Source organism: Etheostoma cragini, chromosome 24, assembly GCF_013103735.1.
Source record: "Etheostoma cragini isolate CJK2018 chromosome 24, CSU_Ecrag_1.0, whole genome shotgun sequence".
Lineage (NCBI taxonomy): Eukaryota > Metazoa > Chordata > Actinopteri > Perciformes > Percidae > Etheostoma > Etheostoma cragini.
In genome coordinates, this window is record NC_048430.1 from 10,485,952 (window position 1) to 10,509,179 (window position 23,228).

The 23,228-nt window shown below is 39.7% G+C and overlaps 1 protein-coding gene and 2 long non-coding RNA genes across 9 annotated transcripts in view; 2 read left to right on the plus strand and 1 right to left on the minus strand.

The window, feature by feature from the left end:
* dgkza (diacylglycerol kinase, zeta a) overlaps nucleotides 1-16,880 on the plus strand; it is a 139,695-nt gene extending 122,815 nt beyond the window's left edge. For all 7 annotated transcript variants that reach the window (XM_034864818.1, XM_034864819.1, XM_034864817.1 and 4 more), the window contains 5 exons: nucleotides 4,720-4,760; nucleotides 6,164-6,284; nucleotides 6,892-6,928; nucleotides 7,357-7,456; nucleotides 15,586-16,880. In XM_034864818.1, the coding sequence (XP_034720709.1) occupies nucleotides 4,720-4,760; nucleotides 6,164-6,284; nucleotides 6,892-6,928; nucleotides 7,357-7,456; nucleotides 15,586-15,702 (416 nt within the window). In that variant the 3' untranslated portion in view covers nucleotides 15,703-16,880. The remainder of the gene's footprint in view (nucleotides 1-4,719; nucleotides 4,761-6,163; nucleotides 6,285-6,891; nucleotides 6,929-7,356; nucleotides 7,457-15,585) is intronic.
* LOC117939568 overlaps nucleotides 10,228-23,228 on the minus strand; it is a 30,527-nt gene continuing 17,526 nt past the window's right edge. The window contains exons 3-4 of the long non-coding RNA XR_004655618.1: nucleotides 21,335-21,344; nucleotides 10,228-10,356 (exon numbers count right to left, since the gene is read on the minus strand). This is a non-coding gene — a long non-coding RNA (uncharacterized LOC117939568). The remainder of the gene's footprint in view (nucleotides 10,357-21,334; nucleotides 21,345-23,228) is intronic.
* Nucleotides 17,870-20,500, plus strand: LOC117939555. The gene is made up of 2 exons (XR_004655606.1): nucleotides 17,870-18,897; nucleotides 20,329-20,500. It is a non-coding gene; the product is annotated as an uncharacterized LOC117939555 (long non-coding RNA).

Below are 23,228 nucleotides of genomic sequence, written 5' to 3' on the forward strand. Positions count from 1 at the left end.
TGTGGGAGCCTGAGCTGTCTTTTTTTTTTTTTTTGTCAGCTTCACTGTGGTTTTATTCTCTTCGGGAACTTACATGTTTTCACTTCATGATCCCGTTCAGTTTTGTTTTTTATTTCCTTGGCGGTTAATGTGCAAGCAGGTTTGTGTTTGATTCCAGTTTTGGTGTTTTTGCATTGTGAGCCCGAATGCAACCCAATTCTCACCGTCAGTAATGTGTTTATGGAAATCTCTCCCATTCTGCAACAACGCCAACTATTACAGTTGATAGATGGATAGATAGATAGATATTGATCCAAACAAAATGGGAAATTATGGTGTTACAGCAGCAAAATGTCAGTCACACAGAATATATAAATGAAATACTAGGATACAATGTACATGCATGTACATAACATATTAATAGGATAAAACACAAAGCCAAATATTTAAACATATACAAGTTGGGAATGCAAAAATGTGCAACTGCTTGAATAGTAAGGATAAATATGTAGATAAAGCTATTATGCAAGTAGTGCAGTATTATGATGTCTCAGAGTCTTATCAGCACCCAGTGATGAGGTGGTAAAAAGCTGTATTGCCTGTGGTAGGAATGATTTCTTGTAAAAGCTGTCAGGGGCTGTTATTTCTGAAAGTATTCCTAACCCTAACCCTTAACTCAGGGCATTATTACCTAACTTGGAGAGGATTCAAAATGTGTCACTTTCAGGCTACTGTTTATGTCAGTTTATATTGTCCTTTAGTGGAACACACAGCATTACCAAGCAATTTTGCAGTTAATCAAAGTGACACACAAAGGGCAGTTGCCAGTTTTTAATCCAGCCTTGCATGTATTTCTGAGCAGCAGGTAATCGCTTGCATCTCTTACGCGTGTGGGTGTTGCATTACAGTATGATAGACTTGGATTCTTTTAGCTGAAGCGGTTGGCTGCATCATTGCTGAATGAGCTGGTTGCGTTTTTTGACATAGTCCTATTCTCAGTCTCAACACAGCCATCAGAGAAACTTCATTTGCATAGTTTGTTTTAAGAAGAAACAGATTAAAACGTACACATGAATACTAATTTTAATAAAAGGGCCAACATACATGCATATTCTATTTCTAATGCAGAAACCAGTTTTTTTATTTCATCCACATCACACACGTCACTTGCTCCATTGAACTCACAGTTTGATGCAGTCAACCTGTCTGACCCCTATGGGAGCTGTGGTTGTGTGTGTGTGTGTGTGTGTGCGTGTGTGTGTGTGTGTGTGAGAGAGAGAGAATAGGAGAGGGAGAAAGAACAAGGTAATACACAAGATTCCACAATGAATGCCGAGCCATTCTCCAATACACTACACACTTTTGAGACATTATACCTAGCGCTAACAAAACAAACTAAAATAACAGGAACGCTAAAAGCGATTGTATAACAACTAAAACTCAACCTCAAAGCTAAATCTGAAAATTGAAACTTGCAAACGCACTACGAATTTGAAAAGTCAAAACCAAAATGAAATCAAACCTCATAACCTTGCTATAGGACACAGAAATGTGTGTGTACACGCGAGAGAGATGGAAAGATGTACCCAATTTGTAAATCTGGGGGAGAACGAAAGGGGGAGGGGGGGGGGGGGCAGGTCTTTGCATAGCCTCTATAGTTTCATTAATCTCCCCTCTGTTCTCCTCTCCTCCTCTCCACTCTTCTTCTCCTGTCTTACTCTCCTACTCTGATGTCTTAAGACTGGCTCGCATTTTCTCTGGTTTACTTAATTCCTTCCCTAGGCAAAATTCATTTAATTCCTACATTCGAAGTGTGTGTTGGGTTTTGTGGTTTGTGTGTTGTTTTTTTATTTGTCTTGCAGCCACAAAAGCTCTTAGAGAGTTTTGAAGTCCTCTCTCTCTCTCTCTCCATCTGTCTCTCTCGCTGTATCTCTCCCCTATTTCCCTCTCTTCCACACGCACACTCACACTAAGCCTAACATAACTGGATTAGGACTCGGCTATTTAGAGGGAGAGGGAGTGGAGAGTGAGTATTGAGGTCAACCTAATAAACATTCAGCTCATATGTCAGACTGGCTTTAGCTATACATACAGAATTTGTTTTACCGGTAATTAATGACATTAACATACCATGTTGTCTGTGTTTGATGTTGGTGTATATTTTAAGGATTGTGAACGTGGAATGCTGTCTGGTACTGTAGATACAATTTTAATTCCATAATGTATATTTCCTAGCCTGGCATTGCCAGATCAAATAGCAATTGACAAGTACCTCAGTTCATTTTCAATTTCCCACTTAGACAGCCGTAGACCACAATGCCTCTGGTTGCAATTGGATAGACATGAAACCATTCAGAGCAACACAACTTTGCTCTGATTGAGCTGAGCAACGGGCAATTGTAAAGCCTACAGCGTTGTCATAGTGTGTTATATATCTTAGCCAACCTGAAGACAGGTATCAAGGATGCTAAAGCTACCTACAAGAGGAACATTGAGTCACATCGTGTCACATCGTGTCTGAAAGTTGTAAGTCTTTTGGTAGCTGTGCCAAGAGAAATCTTAATCATTCCCAATCAGCAGAGACGGAGAGCGTCGGTACCTGTATATGTATTTAACAATATATTTTACATTTCTAATCCAAACGTCACATTTTGCATTGCACGTACTCGTGCCCGTAACAAGACACCGGTCAAGTTTGAAATCCATCAGATCAACGAGAGATATGCGGATGACAGACAGATGTTCCTGTAATTTAGAGACAGATGTGTGATTGTCCTTATACCCCAGGAGGCGGTGGTGGTGGCATTTTACGCAACTAACGTAGTCAACGTAAATAAGTTACTTACATTTGGTTTCACACAGGACCCAAACCGCGGCGTCCTGGGTGAAAGTCAAATATAGTAGAAAGTGCATCCATCCATCCATCCATCCATCCATCCCAGCCTCCTCCATCCACAGACTTTGTCATTCTTTATAGAACCTATAGACAGCTTCTGGAGTTGTTGCTCTGAGCATCTAACATTGCATGCTGTCCCCATGAGCCTTTCATACATATACTGTACATAGCTACAAGACGTAATGCACTGTAATGTGTACGTGTTCCACGTTTTCATTACTGTATGCACCACATTGACCTCTGCTGTATAAAAGGGCAAAGATCCACGTAGGGAGGAGGTCACGGTGGATGTTTGGATCCAAGTCCAAGTATTCTTTTTTTCAAACTAAAATAAATTTTTCACATTGGCACTAATCCTCTTCCGTACAGTATGAATGTAAGAGATCTTACTTTATCTTGTTTTGTTGATATTGTTGAGTGTCCATAATGTGACGTTTGAATGTCTTGTATTGTCTAGTGTGGACCTCTGGAAGAATTGAGGATGGAATTAAAACTGAAATAGCCATCATTTAGACACCTTCACCTAACCTTTTTTATTCTATTGTCATTGTTCTATTGTCTCAGACCTTCCTCTACAGCACTGTGTAAGCTGGAGTATGACCCAGTTACACTGCTTCTATATGCTGAGGTAGTGGGGAAAAACACTATGGCTTGTTTGTTTTTCTTTAAACCAATCACAACCCTCCTGGGTGGGGCTAGGCCCCATGTGCAGCAATGGTGGCCTGTCGATATAGATAGCGGAAGATAGCGGAAGGGGAGGGGCATTAAATGTCAGGCTTTATTCTAGCATGTGGACATCTGTTTAGCCAGACTGTAGCTAAGTTTCCATCCACTTGTCAAACAAATTATCTGAAGTTTGGTGAAAAAACTCATGTGAAAATAAAGCTGGTGAAAGTGTGTTTCCATCCAACGGCTTTAAAGCCAATAAAAACCTGTGTGAAATGATGTTGCATGCTGTTCTGTGATCAAATTGGCATATCGAATTGATTTTAGACATTTAAGGTAGTTTCATTAATTTTCGCACTGAATCGCACAACAATGAAGCAAACTTTTGTGAACAAAGTTTTTCTAGACAAAATGGGGCCGTCTGCCAACAGATGATCAGTATTGTAATAGTTTTAATAGTGCTTATGCGCCAGCTGATAGCAACATATCAAGCTATAATAAGAACACAACTATGCTATCAACACATTGCTATGATGATGCAGATGCAGCTTGTCTTTTATTGTCCCTCCGGCACCGCTGCAAGACTCTTTTTTTTTAGACATGTCTCGCCGTTTGAGGGTCTTCCATTTACTCCGGAGGACGTCCCACGGCTTGTCCCAACCTTTGTCAGCCATTTCCTTTGCGAGTTCCTGATAAATTAGATTCAGAAAGTCTCTCGTCCTTCCACTTCCATCTGACGCCCACCATGTGTGCAGACAGAGAGGAAATACTGGGCAGAAATTAACTAAAACTTCTTCTTCTTCACTTTGTGGCGGTTCGCAACCATAAAAGGTCTTAAAACTTGATCGCAATTTATTATTTATTCAGCGAATGACTTTTCCATCAGCGTTTTTTGCATAAGCCGTATATCGATCAAGAGAAAATCCAATGAGATCGAACGTATTTCCTTTAAGTCGATATTCATGAAATACCATTGAATTTTACTGTTTCCACAAGGCATTTTTTTTTTCGACGTCACTTAATTCGGATAAAAACGTGTGGATGGAAACATAACTTGTGAGGCTGTTTGCATTTTCTTAAACCACATCTTCATCCACATGCTCACAGGAGTTTGTATCGACTCTGAAACAACTTTTCTTCACTTGTCTAATAGTCTCTGTCTTTCTCTCATATGCTAGAAATGTTGATCGAGTGTGTGAAGAACAAGGACAGGAAGAAGGTGAGTTACAGTTTAATTTGCTAACCCATAATCAATGTTTCTATATTCAGGGAATGTTATATCATTACCATTAATTACACGAATTGCATAGTGATAGTCTATAATTTCACAGAGGGGTCATTAAACATAGTGTTAGTTAAAGTGCAAGCATGGAGTCTGCTCTCACTTAACATATGGGTACATTTGGATCCATGTTTCGTTTGCTTCTGGACGTTATCTTTTTTTCAAAAAAAGATGGAATATGCAAAATGTCCAGAATGGGGATGGCTGCCTTAATCAATAAAATGTATGTATTATGGAAAGGCTAATGTAAGATGTATTAGGTGCATGGGAAGACATTTTAGGCTTGTTGGGCCTGCTGGGCTTTGGGCTCCCACAAAATGACAGCGTCTTTAAAATTGCAGCAATAAATATTGTTCTGTTAAAGCTTTAGTGCGTTACTTTTTTATATTAATGAATACATTCAAGCCATTGCCAAATGAGTTGATACAAAGCTAATTAATACTCCACACACAGCTCTCTGTATTTTTCAATATGGCTGTGTTCAGAAACTGGCGTCTTCCTTAAAGATAATTACCTCCATCATGTTTTTTTTTTAATCCTCTGTGTCCTCCTTGGCTACTAGCAACTGTGTCATTACGTCACACAGAACTGACTAGGGACACAGAAACTACGCACCATAGCTTTAACAATGGATTTAATTAAAATGTGTAATGTGAAAGGATATTTTATATTATAACAGATACTTATTAACAACTACACTACCTGCTCAACACCAGATAACAGACTAGACAGCCAGGCTAGCAAGTGAGCATGGTGGAGCACAACTCTGAATATATGCAAATGTTGTACTGTGACTGCATAATAATGTGTATATAAACAATTGTTTGTTAACACATTTGCCATTTCAATTTTATAAGGTCATAAGTCAGATGGTGTGTTTTTATTTTTGTTCTGTATGCCCAGACGGAGATTCAACCAATGTAGCATTTAGTGAACACATTTTTTTAATATTCAGCCAAAATGTTGCTACAAATGATGTCTTGTTTTCCAGTTTAAAGGTGTCATGGCATGAAAATTTCACTTTCTGAGGTTTTTTAACATTAATATGAGTTCCCCCAGCCTGCTTATAAACCGAGCCCTGGGTATCCTGCTCTGCCTTTGTGAAAATAAAAGCTTAGATGGGCCGATCTGGAATCTTGCCCCTTATGATGTCATAAGAGGCACGGATACCTCCCCTTTCTCTGCTTTGCCCACCCAGAGAATTCTTCAGCAAGGCAGAACTTTGGGAAAGAGACTTCAGATATGCGTTTAGGGGATAACTAAGGTCTATATAAAAGCATCCAAAGAGTACCATGTCATGGGACCTTTAATGCTTATTTAACCCCTATTTCCACCAAAAGCTGCAGGAGCTACACCTGAAGGGGGCAGACCTCACATTCCTGGACCTATCGGGCTGCAGTTTGCTGTACCACGCTGTCGGTACAGGAAGCAAAGAGATGGTCCGCTATATCCTTGACAATGGTAAATGTAGCATACAGTATATGTTGTTATTAAACGAGATGATGTGCAATTGTAATGTTGGTCAAATACATACAGGCTTCTGGACCTGCATGGGAGGTGTCAGAGTAAACCATGGTGTTTTATTTGAAATCACATAGTTCAAGTGTCATTTAGTTTTAAAAGGTCATGGTTGAATCATAAGAAAATATCAGTACTTACTACCAGTATGAGACAGAATGAGCATTCATGTCGCCGATGTGATATTTAAGATGTGAGTTTTTTATCTTGACTTTTGGAAAATATATTTGTTAAATTTTAATTATGAAAAGACAATGTAATATATCTGTTATACAGTAGCTAGGAATTAACATTTTAATAACATAGTTACAGGTATGGGATATAAGGCATATTCTTTTAGTTAAAACTAATTATTATTTGTTCCCCATCTCGCTTATCATCAGTTGCCACTGTGACTCACTTTGTAAAAAAAAGATATATTTTGAGTTCACAGAAAACCTGTGAACATTGACACATGTTTTTGACTGACTGTGTAGTGCGTCGTTGATACTCAGAAGTAAATCTGGTCTGTCTCTCTGCAGTAATCTCCTTTCATCTATTTGTTTTCCAGCTCCAAATGACCTGCTTGATGTCACAGAAAAACTACAGTAAGTCATGGACGTCTGTATCACAACCAAACCATTCAACGATTCAAAATAAAGTTGAATTCAACAGATTATAAAGGGATTTAAGATTTTTCATTTTCAAGTTTTTGGATTTTCTTATAATCTATTGATGATCCTGTGAGAAAAAAAAAAAAGATGGTCACACCATGGGTGACACAACTTTGTTCTGTGAGTGTAGCACCAGCTTTGAAGTTGTTTCACTGGGCTTTGGTCTGTCTATATGTGCTGGGCATCCTAACAAGCGTATCAAATGTGAAAAAGAATAAATATGAAAAGCCAAACAAAAGCCATGGGGTGCCTGATTACCATTGGTGTTTGACTCTCAGAAGATGATAAGGGTGGCTGTTATCTCATGCTTGCTCTCTCTTTCTCTCTCTCTCTCTGTCTGTCTCTGTACTCTGGATCACCAGTGGGGAGACGGTTCTTCATCTAGCTGCATCTCTGTGCCACAGGACTATCTGTCATTATCTGGTAGAAGCAGGAGCCTCACTGATGAAATCAGACCTACAGGTAAGTTCTGTACACACGCGGATGTGTGAGTGCAATATTTACAGTACACCATTTTACTTTTTAACTGGCTTTAAATGCATAAAATCACACCCATTTTACTGGAAATCAAAAATCTAAAATTTTCACTCCCATGCTTAAAACGCTCATTTAACTGCTATTTCTTCATTTTCCAACTGATTAGAAAGTAAAACCGAAAAACCTGACGCAATCCTGGGGAACTTTTGAACAAGAAGAACATTTCCATTAACGCTGGAATAGGTTGCCAGCTTTGATTATTTTCATTTGCCAAGCAATATTTAACTGTATTAAACATCGACTCTACTTCTGAGGTACCAGAATAGTTTCCTCTGCCTTAACCCTCATTTTGTCATTGGGTCAAATTTGACCTGTTTTTTTTTATTTTTTTTAATGCACATTTTAAATATCAAAAAACGTTGGAAAAAACACCAAAAACTTAAAAAAAACACCCACAACATTAAAAAAGTGACAAAAATGTTGGAAAAAGCAATAATAATGTTGGGTAAAAGTGACCATAATTTACAGTTTTTGTAAAAGTATTGTAAGAACCTAAAGCCCACAGTGACAACAATCAACCAATTGATCAATAACTCAATCAATGTATTTGTCACCTTAAATCCTATAAAATACCATTCCAGTTAAACGTATCCCTAATTATGTAATTTCCTGCAATTTCTGCATTAAAAACAGTAATATCTAGAAGTGCACTTGAAGAGCGCAGACCTCTACCAAGGCTTGCCCTATCTCACATGTTAATGCATTTTGAATCATCCCAGTTGGGAACTAATTTTACCAATTGTTCCAACACCACATGGACGCAGCACAAACGCCCTATCTCGCAACAAAAATGACAAATAACTTGTGACAAATAACATGCTACACCCTTCCACCAAGTTTTATGAACTTGGAGGCGGTGTCCTCATTTAGGATCATGGTGGCCTGAGGGTAGAAGCTACTCCTGAGCCTCTCAGTGCTGTATCTGGTACCTTCTTGGCAACCTCAACAGGGAGTGGTGGTTGTTTTGAATGAATCTTTTAGCCTTATTCGTGCCCTGCTTGGTGAACATATCGTTTAGGCAGGGTAGGGCACTGCCTAAGTCTCTTTGTAGGGCCTTTGTGGAGACTCCAGCGGGTCTGGTCTGCTGCTTCTTTCAGGTAGGCCTTTTTAGTGTTGTTTGTGATCAGGCCCAACACAGCTGTGTCGTAACTTGATGATGGTGTTGGATTCGGAAGTGGCTACCCAGTCATTTGTGTACAGGGAGTATAACAGGAGACTCAAATAATAGCCCTGGGCTGCTCTGGGGCCTCATTTCCCAAGTTAGTACCTCTCTCAAGTTTGTCCTATTTCCTAAAATGCACATTGAGTAGTGAGGATCAAGGAGGCTCCTCGGAGGAGATATAATCGAAGACACATCGATGTATCCTCTGCGGAAGTCTTTTCACCTGTGGCATGTAAACAAAGGGACGTCACAGGGCAAAAGTAGGAGACAGAGAGAGAGAGAGAGAGAGAGAGAGAGAGAGAGAGGGAGGAAAAAAGGAGAGCAACAATTTCCGCAGCCCTGTTGTTAATCTACTGTTAGGGATCGGGCCGGTTGGATCATAGAAATGAACGTTCTGCTAAACAGCAGGTGGGTGAAATAATATATTACATTTATTATGGAAAACACTCAAACATTAAAACGGTATAATATTAAATAATCTATATACTATACGTTAGCCTATATATTGCTATAGTTTTTTTCATACAAACATTTGTAGAGTGTTACACGAAAATAGCCTGCTTATGTAAGCTATAGGCTTTTATAAATGTGTGTGTGTGTTTGTGTGTGTGTGTGTATGTTAAATACAACAAATAAAAATGTATGACCCCTATACATTCTTAGATATAGAAGTTGTCTTGAACACTTCTGCTAGAAGACGATAAAATACAGTGTATGACAAAACCCTACCATTAACTACGGTGTTAAACACTGTAATATTAACAGCAATCTTACATTGCATGCTTAAACATTATAAGACCCATATTTAAATATTATTCTGTCTAATTTATTATTGTTCTCATCAGGACATAACACTCTTTCTCCACAGCCTGGCAGTTCAGACTCCATCAATCTCCAGGGCTCCCTCCTCATATATTTCCCCATATCATCCAGATGTGCTTATGAATATATAAATTCCTGGAGTAGCCCCATTGGTGAATGCACGTACTGAAAAAAAGTGTAGCAATCACTGTAAATCAAGCACTCCCAAATGTATCTCTGTCTATGCTTAAATATGTTTTAACATCCATGAGGAACTAGGAGTAGAGCTACTGCTCCTTTGAAAGGAGCCAGCTGAGGTGGTTCTGGGATCTGGTAAGGATACCCCCCTGGGCGCCTCCCTAGGGAGGTGTTCCTGGCATGTCCAGCTGGGGGGTGGCCTAGAACAACAAAGGACTTTTGTCACTAGAGACCGGGGTTTGTGTCCTTTTATAACCCCACCCACATTTTTTTCCTAAACCCAACTGTCTCAATTTTCATTTCTAAACCCAACTGTCATGTTTCTCGTTTCCTAAACCCAACTGTTGCGTTCCTTGTTTCCTAAACCCAACTGTCACAACTTTCTTTTTCTAAACCCAATTGTTATGTTAATTTTTTCCTAAACCCAACTATCGCATTCCTTGTTTCCTAAACCAAACTGTCACGTTCCTTGTTTCCTAAACCCAACTGCCCCGTTCCTCGTTTCCTAAACCCAAATTTCACTTTCCTTCTTTCCTTAACCCAACTGCCCCGTTCTTGTCCTTGTGTCACATAACCACACCTTTTATAAACCCACCCACAATCTTTCCCTAAACCTAACTGCATCTAAAGTGACAATAATAGTCCAGACCAAGTGCGTTTAGATCTTTTAACGTCTTTAACTCTAAATTAAGCGATGGGGGTGAGAATGTGTTGATTTCCAAACTGGCCTGGGAGTGCCTTGGGATCTCCTCCATAAGAGTTGGTTAATGTGGCATGGAAAAGGGGAAGTTTGGTGTTCCCAGCTGGAGCTGCTGCCCCGCGACCCAACCTCATATAAATAAGTGGTTGAAGATGGATGGATGGATGGATGTTTTTAACTGCAGCCTCTGACTGGTAAAATGGTCAGGCAGTGAAAGAAACACTTTGAGAACTGCGACTGACAAGCCCTTTGCAAGTCTTGACACACCTTTTAAATGTCATGTGAAAGATGGTAACAGTGTCTGTGGACTGACAGAGGTGGATTTCAATTCCCATTTTTAAAAATGGACAGGAAAATGTGTACCACTTGGCAAGTTTCATACTACCCAGCCTTCCTGGGAAAGTTTATTAGAGGGGGCTGTAGCAATGTAGATTCAGTACTGATTGTGCATCAGTGGACCAGCTATTTACTCTTGCAAGTTGACTAGAAGGAAACATGTGAGTTTGCCCATCCAATCTACATAAGGTTGCCTAAAAAGTGTAACGCTGGCAAGATTGACGCCACTCCGTCTGGCTTGATTATTTTCAGTATTTTTACTTTTTCTCACGAAAACGTCGATAATTTTACTTGACGTTCATACTTAGTTCAAGTTTAATAGTTATAGTTCTATACAGCAACGCATTTTATCATCTCTCTACCGTATTTTGTTTTCATACGGGGTTGGAGTCTGACATGATGCCCGATGACTGGAGGATGCCATGGTGAGCGGAGGATGCAAGTTAAGTTAACCGCAGTAGCCCAAGCCAACAGCCCAGGCCTGTAGGACTACTTACTCACAAATACTTCATGCATAGGCTACACCTGCTGGAGGATGAGGAAATACTTAATAAGTGAACTTTACCGGCTATGGGGGAGCTGTGCACCTTCTGCGGAGCTTCTGTGTCAACGCGACATTCTCCGACACCTAGAGTATGCTATCCCCAGAAAATCTACATGGTTTGGAAGGACCGCAAAATATTCCCTCATCTCTGCACTGACCATACTGTGCTTGCCTGTCTGCCCAGTTCGGATATGCACGGTCAGTGAAACCAACTGAAAGCTGGATTGAATTTGGATTTATTTACATCTGTGAACCCCACTCACCTAGGAGGAGAGAGGGTCTCGCACTGCTCTATCATGAGAACTTGAAGTTCAGACTAGAACTTTTATGTCCTATTTTGTTTGTGAAGTGCCCTTGGGTGTCATGAAAGGTGCTTTAAATAAAATGTATTATTATTATTATTACATGACTTTGGAGAGTTGGAGAAGTCTTAAGACCGTCACATGTACCTCATTGTCGCTTGTGAAAGGTGCTTCAGGAATATAGGAGGCTGGGGCCATTGCTATTAGCTTTATTATCCTAATATAACTGGAGTGAGAGTTGTGTCTGAATACTTCAGCAGACTCTTGGAACAATGATTAACATAGGGGCCAGTAAAGGCCCAGCTTCATTGGTTTCACAACACTGCCACTGTGATTGCTGCTTGATAAAATCCCAGCGCAGAGTTGTTTGAGTAAAGGTGGTTTCTGGTAAAGTCTATAATTGTGTTTGTCTCTTAGTATTTATGTTGTCACATCATAATCCAGTAGTTTCTTTTGGTTGCTGGGGTGGGGTGGATGTGGCCTACCTACATCATAATCAGAGTCTGCAAAAGCAGAAGCGAAGCAGACTGGAGGACACATGTTGCGGTGGATCAGTTCAGTGAGAGAGTGCTGAAGAGCATTGTTTTTCTGACTTGTCGTGAAGTTTCCACAGAGTTTCTATGACTGTTACGTCCTCGTTTTGAATGTCAAACAAATGAACTTTCAACTGACAATGTCAATTGAATGCTGTTTGAAGCTGCATGAGATGATGAGTGAAGTGGAGTGGGCTGGGATGCCAGGCGGCTTTGGTGGTTAGCATAAATCATTTTCAATTGCAAGAGTTAGACCAAGCTGTTATAATCCTAGACGTAATGACAGTAATAAAGTTTCCCCAGGGTTGGTTATGCCATGACAATGAGCACTATATGGCCAAAAGCCAGTAGACAACCCATACTAATTGAGTTCAGGCATTTACCCACACTCATTGCTAACAAGTGCATTACATTCAGTAAGTTGCCATGAAATCTTCATAGACAAACATTTAGTGTTAGTCGTTAAGAGCTCAGTGACTTTAAATGCAACACTATCATATGATCCTACCGAAGTGGTAGACCATGCAAACTAACAGAGCTGCGTTGGGAGCTTCATGAAATGAGTTTGCATGGCTGAGCAGCTGTTTTCAAACCTCACATTATAACCATGCCAATGCCAAGTGTTAGCTGGACAGATATAAATTATTCAGCAAATCGACTCTGGAGCAGTGAAAAGATGTCTTTTGGAGTGATGAATAAGGCTTCTCTATCTGGTAGTCTGTTGGACAGAGTTTGGTGAATGCCAGGAGCCCGTTGACTACCTGAATGCATAGCGCCTACTGTAAAGGTTGGTGGAGGAAGGATAATGGTCTGGGTCTGTTTTTCAGGGTTTGGCCTAGGAAAGCAAGGTCTGTAAAAACCTGGTTGTGGAGGAACTCGATTGGCCTGCACAGACTCCTGACATCAACCACATTGAACACCTTTGGGATTAGAACACAGATTTTGAGCCAGGCCTTCTAGTCCTACATCAGTGCTTGATCTTGCAAATGCTTTTTTGGCATACACCAAAATCTTTTGGAAAGCCTTCCCAGAAGAGTGGGGGCTGCCCAAGCTACAAAAGGGGGTCCTTATCCATATTAATGCCCAACGTTTAAAAAGGAGATGTCCAACAAGCTCATAAAGCTGGTCCAGTCACAAACTTTTGGCCAAATTTTGTGTGTGTGTGTGTATGTGTGTGTGTGTGTGTGTGTGTGTGTGTCTCTCTCTGTCTCAAACCGGATCTTGTTTTCCATCGAGGTTTCAACAGTTTAGAAAAAGCTCCTAACTGGCTGGACTCAGCAGTGACCTAGATACAGAGAGAGGGAGAGAGAGGAAAGAATGTAGAGTGAGAGGGAGAGTGTTAGAGAAAGTGTGAGAGAGAGACAAACAGCAAGAGAGTGCAGTGAATGGAAAAAGAGACAAATGACTTGAGAAAATAAGACTCCTCAATAAGACTTGAGACTATAATTTTGACATCTTTATAAGTACTCTGTTTTATCTCCACATCTTTCTGCACTCACCACTTAGGCTCTCTCTCCCTCTCTCTCTCACTCACTCACTGGGAATGTTTCTAAATCTGGTAGAACCCCAAAGAAAAATGCACGCACACACACACCACACGCTATACTCAACTAATTAGAGTGTCGTCAAAACTCTGGAAGTGATTAAGCATAACGGCCCCTCTCCCCTAACTAACCACTTCCAATATGTGTTTGTGTGTTGGTGTCCTCTCAAGGACATGCTCCTTCATTTCAAATTCAGTTGTTTCTCATTATCTAATTTTTATTAGTTGGAGACAATGCCACTTCTCAGATATAGAGAAATTTATCTGGCCTGTAAACTCACTATCACACACGGTTTAGACACTGCACCTGGAGCTAATGAAACGCACCATGTCTCCAGCACAGATGAGAGGAGAGGGGAGGTTGTTCATTGTGACAAGTGGGAATAAGACAAACAAGACAAAAGCCTGTTTTATTTTTAACAAGACCCAAAGTCTAAAGCCCAGTGTGCATCACAGCTTGCATTGCAAAAGTGCAAAATAACAAGTATGTGTTACTGTGTCTGTTGTTATAGTCTTCAAGTACCAGAGGTCTGACTGTGCTAAGGGGGAGGGTGGCACAACAGACTCTTTTGTGGTTTGTGCCAACAAACCCACGTCCAACACTTCCTCGAGGTAAAACAGTTATTTTGCTGTGGAAAAAGACTTGCACCGTTCCAGCATGGCTTGAACATTCTTGGTTGTTCCAGGCTAAGCTAACAAGTGCATAACGTTGCTGGCCTCAAAGGATTGTCCCTTTTTTTTTATATGTATGTAGACTGCTGAGTTTTGTCTGAGGAGTTGGCTTTCCTTTGTTGGGCCCTGCTCTTGACTACAACTTCATACAGATCTGTAAGGGATGATATAGAGCGAGGAGGTTGTGGTAGTAAATACAACCGTGATCAGGACTTGTATTTGCTATAACAATCGCCTCGCTCTACATTATCCCGCTTATTACATGGCTACTTACCAAATAAATCAATTATTTTACACATAATAATGATTTAAAAAGGAGTTTATGGATTTAAATACAATTGTACTACTTCTGCTAAAGAAAATGGTCTGTTCTGTCTTTATGGTTGGAATCCTGCGTCCATAGCAACGCAAACTCTGTAACTGTTTAATGCAACTATTTGTCTATTACTCAACACCACACTATCTCCCCCCCCCCCGTTATGGGCTGTGGTAGTAGCCGTATGTTATATGAGTTGTGCTGTTATGGGGTGCTGCCATGCTAACGCTAGCTAGTGGACACTGCAGGAATTGACACATTAGCTAAAGCGTTGTATTGAGCTAGCGGGCTAGCGGCTGCTCTCATTCACATTAAACTGAACATCTCTGTTGACGGTGAAGTGAGACATGGTGAATGGCGTCTTTGAGAATTGTATGTCCTCACTCATCTTGTTTCCTTTTTGCACAGCCGCTGCATTTTGACACCCCTGTAAATTAACGTTAGACATGTTGCAACGTAGCTAAGCTAACTAATTAGCATTGTTGTCCCTACAGCTGTTCACGATCAGAGACAGTATATAAAGACGTAGCGAAATGTGCTCAGCAGATCTGCTGCCATTGCTTGAATAGGAGGGCAGAAGTTGATCCACATCTCGCCACTTTTTGCCACATATACATCATATGATCGCCGTCTTTCAGAGTGAAGAGAACTGTGTCTATGGCAACGGTGTGTTATAGCCTACTTAGCAGTGGCCTGTTATCAAGACAATAACATTCTACATTAGAATTCAACCAAGCCATGTAATATACATAACACTGCTAGTCAAGCCTGTCTTTTGTGTTTTGTTCTGGTCCACATCATCTCCCACACAGAAAGGTCAGGGGGATATCATGCCAACCTGGCCTCTCGCAGGTGGAATAGCAAAAACAAAAAGGGCAAAACAGTCAAAATAAGAGTAATATTTCTAATTCTATTTCTGTAATTCTTCTTCTTTGTCTCTTTATCAGGGTGAGACTCCTAAGAACAGGGCTGAGAAGGCCAAGGACTCTGAACTGGCGGCCTATCTGGAGAACAGACAGCACTACCAGATGATACAGAGAGAAGACCAGGAAACGGCTGTCTGAAACTGTCGAACTCTTTACGAGCAGGATGTGGATGAAGACACTGCTGTCTTCTTCGTCCTCCTCTTCGTGAGACTTGAGAGAGTGAGACAGCAGCTCATTGAGGCCTGGGTGACAGAAAGAGTGGTACACACCTTCCAATTTGTGCTTGCAAGGAGTGACTCAGAGTCGACAGATTGCAGACGGAGAGAAGCTGTGTCAAATCTGATCGCAATATGCATTTGGTAATTATTATTATTATAGTGACTAAAATAATGGACCATTGATGGTAGTGATAGCTACACTGGGGCTTGATGTTAACAAAGGTGAGGAAAAACAGTAAAATTATGAGACGTACAGTACATGAAGTCATTCTTTTTGTATTTTGAGTAGCTCAGAAATGTTTGTGAAGTCAAGAAAATAGAAACAGCTTTAAGGTGATCATCTTGTTTCTGACTTTGAATCGTAATTTGGGCAGACTTGTTCTTAAAACTCCTTAAGAAAGAAAGGACTCTAACCTAACATGGATCATTCAGGAAAAATATTAATGATAATGCAATGTTTTGCGGGACCTCTTTGGTGTCAGGCAGAAAATTGAGTACAAATTCTAATGCTAATATCATGGTTAAAAAACTCAGGAAATGTAGTTTATTTCATGAAACCATGGAGTAACGATCTAATGAGGCTTTCACTGCAAACCCCACTTAAAGTGGCTATACCTTTAGAGGCTGCAAAGTGCATTACACACCAACATGTAAGAGAAATTTCGGCTCCATGGTGAAAGAAACCAATTAAAAGGTCAGGCGGGTCGAACCCATTTCATCAAATTCAGTCCATTAGCTTTTGTGTGTTTTTAATATTTGGGGATTGTGAAATCATAAGGATTTAGGAATATCAATATCAGGTTTCATGGCAATCTACTGTAATAGTTGTCAAGAGATCTTGTTTGGACCAAAGTGCTAGACTGACCAACCGAGCTATGATCATCCCTCAGCCCCAACTAATGACACAATTAATGTTTATCAATTGGAATGATGCTCTGTTATTATTTTAATGTGCATAAATGCCATCATCCGTTACGTTGTGAACCTGCTTTGGTTGGTCTTACCTCACCCATACGACTTTATCAATACATTGTACATACTGTGTTTTGTTGGCTTATATTAACAGATTCTTGAGATTATTATTATTATTTATATGTTGACAAATAATCAAAAGTGACGTTTCTCTGGTGCCTGTGCTTAAGGATTGGATGTCTGAGGTGAAATCATGGGCTAAGATGATTTTCCATTCTAACTTCGCCAACTTCTTTTTTTGACTGAGTGTCACTACAGAGAACATTGGTTTCAAATGAGATCAAGTAAGTGTGTGTGTGTTTACTTTAGATCAAAACTGAAAATGAAATGTTTTTCGGATATTAGTCGGATAGTAAAATCATGTCTTAAATCAAGTATGATTATTATAGTTTTGCCAAACTTTAAAACTTGTTTACATTGAAAGATGCAGTACACACAAGTCATTGGGTTTTGAAACTGTGTCAAGTTCAACAGCAACATTTAGATTCTGGGGGGGCATTTTTTTGATGTTACTGCAAAATCAAATATTAAACTAAAAAAACCTCCCTATTCAATTTCTGATTTATTAAATCCTCTGAAACTTTAACCCTTCTGCTGTCCATTAACTATGACAAAAAACATTGAAAAAAAATGACAAATATTTAAAAAAAATAGAAAAACACAGGAAAAAAAACAGAACAGAACAAACAGAACAAACACATTTCTTTGTTACATGCTGAAAAAGTGACAAACAAATTAGAAAAAGTGACTAAACAATTGTTAAAAAATTGACTAAAATATAATTTAAAAAACATTAAAAAATTGATAAATGTTGAAAAAAAACTACAAAAATGAAGGAAAAAAATTAACAGAAACATTGTTTTTTAAATGCCTAAAAAGTGGCCAAAATATTTGAAAAAGTTTCACAAAAATCATCCAAAGAAATTGGAAAAGCGACAAACAAATGTGAATAAAATTGACAAAAATGTTGATAAAAGTGTTGAAAAAGAACAATCAAATGTTGAAATTTCAACCCAGAAAAAAAAAGTTGCACAAGACCGCACAAGGGTTAAACATGTAAGAGTTTTTGGTTACACTTGAACTTGTCTACGTAACAGTGACATCACACGTGACATAAAACATAGTAAACGAGTTATTAACAGTTATGACATAACACTTTTCTAGTAATTGTCATTCGGTTTTGTCATGACAAGTTGTGGTTATTGTAAGGGTTAAGGTTGGGTTTCATGCGTCATGACTGTGTAATCACAGTGTCATGTGAGTGTCATGTGTTCATGACAGTGTCATGCCACTCTTATGTAGAAAACTTCAAGTAAAGTGTTACCAAGTTTTCAGAGGCACAGCCTCCAGTTCAAAAGTGTAGCCCCATCAAAGGAACAGATCTCAGTCTCAAACTGATTGGCATGTCTTTCAATAGGCAGACTAACAGCAGACAATGGCTAAATGTAAGTAAAACTATTTTTTGTAGATCACTGAGTACATCCACAGGCATGTCGGGTATGATCGCAGGAGTCCATATCCATGATGTTCTCTACATGGTAAAATGAGACATCTAGCTCTGTCCAATCTGAGTTTTCTCTCAAGACTAAAGCAACTTTTAATTGTACAGATTACGGAGTTTAGCGGCTCCCATGATGATTGTGATTGGTTGCCCATGCTGTGTGGATTATCCTGACCCTCCTCTGCAGCGCCGTGGAGGATGGTCTGGCAAAGTGAGACTAAGATTGGAGTATCAAGGTTATGTGTTTCCACCTGTGCAAACATCATATTCTGTTTCCAGAAACCTGGATAAATTACAATCTTCACTCAAAAGTGATTAAATTCTGACACCAGTAACAGAAGATAACTTTTATTGTCCCGTCTTCCATTGATGCTGAACAGCTGACAAAGCAATCGTCCTCACTTCCGTCTGTACAGAACTGCAGTCGCGAGAACTCAAAGACACACCTGGATCTACACAATGTGCTGAATAGTGTGGACACCAACAAAGCGGAGACAAATTCCGGCCTTCATTTGTACAGCAAGCAGAAAGAGATTAAAAACACAGTGGAAACAAGTAGAGAATAATACAAACTCAAAAACCCGATGGGCCCTCACTACTAGAAACCAAAAAGGATCTTGCCAGATTTGTGTCTACCTACAGGTTCTCACTCCCATTTCGTAAAATATGGACGCTTGGTCAGGTGCCTTTGTCATTGTTATTGACACTAAAAGTCTCCTTTAGCGCCATATAACACGCTTTACCTAAACAAAATTGGTCTGGACTATTGGCGTCCCTTTGACGCTCTTGGTTGGGACTATTGGCGTCCTTTTTGACGCGCTTGGTCAAGACTATTGGCATCCCTTATGATGCGCTTGGTCGGGACTATTGGCCTCACTTTTGACGCTCTTGTTTGGGACTATTGGCATCCTTTTTGACGCGCTTGCTCGGGACTATTGGCGTCCCTTTTGACGCGCTTGGTCGGGACTATTGGCGTCCCTTTTGACGCTCTTGTTTGGGACTATTGGCATCCCTTTTGACGCGCTTGGTCGGGACTATTGGCCTCACTTTTGACGCTCTTGTTTGGGACTATTGGCATCCTTTTTGACGCGCTTGCTCGGGACTATTGGCGTCCCTTTTGACGCGCTTGGTCGGGACTTTTGGCCTCACTTTTGACGCTCTTGTTTGGGACTATTGGCGTCCTTATTAACACTCTGGGACAAGACTATTGGCATTCCTTTTGATGCACTGGGTCGGGAACATTGGCGTCCCTTTTGACACACTTGTTCGGGACTATTGCCGTCCCTTTTGATGCTGTTAGAGAAAGTTTGTGGGTGGGCTGTCGGTTTCCTGACACTCTGCAATAACGGGGCGATCAAGGACACGTGCGGGACATGAACCCCGCTCTCTTGGGTGAAAGTCCTGTGTCTGTGTCCCTTTTGATGCTGTTAGGGAAAGGTTGTGGGTAGGCTTATGGTTCTGTGACTTGCGGGAACGGGACGGTTGGGTTTAGCAAAAGGTCATTGGTGGGCTTACGGTTCCCTGACACGCGGAAACAACAGGACGGTTAAGAAAACACGCGGGACATGAACCCCGCTCTCCTGGGTGAAAGTCCTGTGTGTGTATGTGTGTGTGTCAGAAACCTGGATCTTTCCAGAATTGTGTCTACCAACACATTCTCACTCCCATCTTGTGAAATATGGACGCTTGGTCAGGTGCCTTTATTGTTGTGAGAGTCTTCTTTAGCGTCATGTCACATAACACGCTTTACCTAAACGCGATTGGTCGGGACTACTGGTGTCCGTTTTGACGCGCTTGGTCTGGTTCTGTGAATCACTGGAATAAGGGGACGGTTAAGGACACACATGGGACACAAACCCCATTCTCCTGGGTGAAAGTCCTGTGTTTGACCCATCCATCACTCCGACCAACGTCCCTACACAGAATTTCCCCTTTACATTCTACTACGTTACACCCCGTCTTGATGCTGCTCTCCCCGGTACGTTGTACACACACGCTAAAGGCCAAATGTCTGTCCAAATGTCCATATTTTACTCTTTCGGAATGAGAACGGGTTGTGTCCAGTGCAGAGAGACAAAGAACTCTGTTTCTCATGTTATGTGTGGCCATCATGTTCTACATATGTTCAAAACCAGTATAATTATCAAAACTGGGATAATAATGCACGTGTAAACAGTCACCACTCATTCATTACGTGACAATGTAATGTAAGTGAAGATTTTTCACGTACAAAGCCAACAAAGCCTAGGATTTATGTGTGATTCAGGAAACCTGCATAAAATGTGTAGGTTTTGCTGTTTTTCTGCCTCTAATGGCAGATCACTTATTTTCTTTTGTAATGATATAATAATGATATTTTCGTTAACAGATCCATTTTTTCATGAATGTCTTTATGTTTTTTGCATTTTCCCATGACTTTCAGCCAATTTTGATGACATGACCTACTTTATGACTTTACCAAAGCTCTTTGAATACTCATTACTAAACACAAATTCAGTCCCAGCATTGGTCATTCTGCTAATTGTGCAGCGGGACGACCAGAATACACAAAGATTTTAACTAGGAGCTTGACGTTGAGACCTATGCGCTGTATTTGGAGCCAACTCCTAGATTCTAACATGCTGCTTTGATAAAAAGTAAAATACTGAATAGTGAACTAATCTATTTCTCATTTTGTTCAGAATTTTAGCATTTGAAATGTGTTGGTGTCTTCAGATTAGCTTTGCATTGACAGTAAACTGTTGCATTTACTGCAACTTATATAACTTTTTTATTTTATGTACATCTGTGGCCGATCTAGTCTTTATTCTGTCACTTTTACGACAATGTTTCTTTGGTATACACATTGGTTTGAAGTAGTTCAATTATTGCGTTTGTTGAGTTGTTTGTAAATTCTTTGATATTTGTATAATTTGTTTTTGAGATTAATATGAAGATAATAAAAAAAGCAAGTTAATTTGAAAATGACTGATGCTTTTTCCTTGTTTACTTTTTCTTATTTTTATAGACATGGGATTACACAGTAGAAAAGAGAATGTAGCATTAATATTTCAGTTTCTACAAAGCTAGTTTAGATCACAAAGCTCCTTCTGAGATTCAGATGGTCCCCCGATCATTCATTCATGTAAGTATAACCACATTTTCTACTGTACAACCTGAAGCAATGGACAAAATCTCCTGCAGCTCTTCTTTTAAATGGATTCTTTTAACTCAGTTGCTGTAACTGTGCATTTATGGTGCTAATTTGTTTTATCTATCCATCTATCCATGCAAATGAATACAATCTAATCCAACAGTCCTGTAATGAATCCTATTTTCATTTTTGTTATAGAGATGTGTTTATTCAACTATGTGATGATTTTGGAGGCTGCAGTATGTGGGTTATTTTGTATTGTGATGTATAAAGCTAATCTATAAGGTGTTATTTACAGGGGGATCTATCAAAACTGCCCGTGCAACCCCGCCCCCCCAACAATTCTTCCTTTCCATAAGTAAAGACATTTGCACCATAAAATGATGCAGAAAAGGCACAAATTGTTGAATTAGAATTTACCAAAATGCAGAAAAAAACAAACAAACAGATTTCCCTAACATTAGTTACCTTGTCGTTATTTACAAAAAAGTTCTCACTGAAATAATTTGATAATAATTTGTTTTATTGTCATCAAAATAGAACATCACAGAACATCAAAATACATTAAAGTTCTGACAAATAAAATGCATAACAATACAAACTTGAGATATGAAAGTGAAAGTCCTTTGAACAAAAACACATTAAAAAAAAAACAGGGACGTGAAGCGCCCTCTGGTGGACAAACTATGCAACGCCAACACTCATGACATGGTTGACCGTCTTTTTTTATTTTACTTTTTAAATATTTATCAGAATCATCTATTTTTCATTACAAATGATTCTAATTAATTAATTTGTAATATATATGCATTTGATTATTATTTGTTTTGGCCAATATAAATGCAGATACCGATAGTTTTGCTCTAGTTTGCAGTATTTTGTACTGATTAATTATATATTCATGCATGTAGTTTATCAATGTCTTATTCAAACACACTGTATGGCCATCACTACTTTTTAGGTAAGGATTACATCAGACTTTATAAAGGAATGTACTAAAAAATTTTATCAAACTTAACATTCTCCAAACACAACACTGCGTTCTGCAGTATTATGCATGCTAATGCAAGTATTTAAGTATAAGTATTTGCCTGTGAACATAACCTGTAGGCAACAGTATAGTACAGTATGCACAGTGTATGTGACAGGTTGAATATTCCTTCTGCTTGTATTTTCATATTTTTTATATCTTCTCTAAAGTATCTCATGAGAGGGACCTGTCTTCTGGACACTAAAGGTTATGAGTCAGGGGGCCTGTGTGTGAGAAATGGTCAAGATCCAAATGTGAAGGGGGTAAAATCATAACAGGATGGGGCCCTGAAAGAGTCGCTGTCATAGTTGGGCAATAACACACTTAGGATGTTTGTCAGTGACCCGAGTCACAGAGGCACAAAAGAGTTGTGGTGTCTGTCTGGTGATGAGAATCTCCTGAGTGGAGGAGGATGTTTGGAATGAGTGGGTCCAGAAAGGGGGTCCTAAAGACTAGAAAGAATGGGTCGATTTGACATTTGTTGAGAATCTTTGAGCAATGCATCTGATTGCATGTCAACTAGTCTTCCTTTTCATGAAAGTCTTTTCACTGTGTGAATAAAGCTGCATTTAATCTGAAGTCAAGGGATTCGTCATGTATGAAGTCTTCTCCATCATTCCTGAGTCTCACTCTTACCCTATAGTTCCACTCTCAGGTGATGTGATGACAACTGAGTCATCCTTGTGTCAACTGGAAAAGTCCATCTGCTGATGAGGACCAGGCTCAGAGAGAGCTGGCAGATGGAAGACTTAGTTTTGCAGGACAGTAAAATGTTTGAATGTGTCTGCAGAATCCAATTCACTCACCATA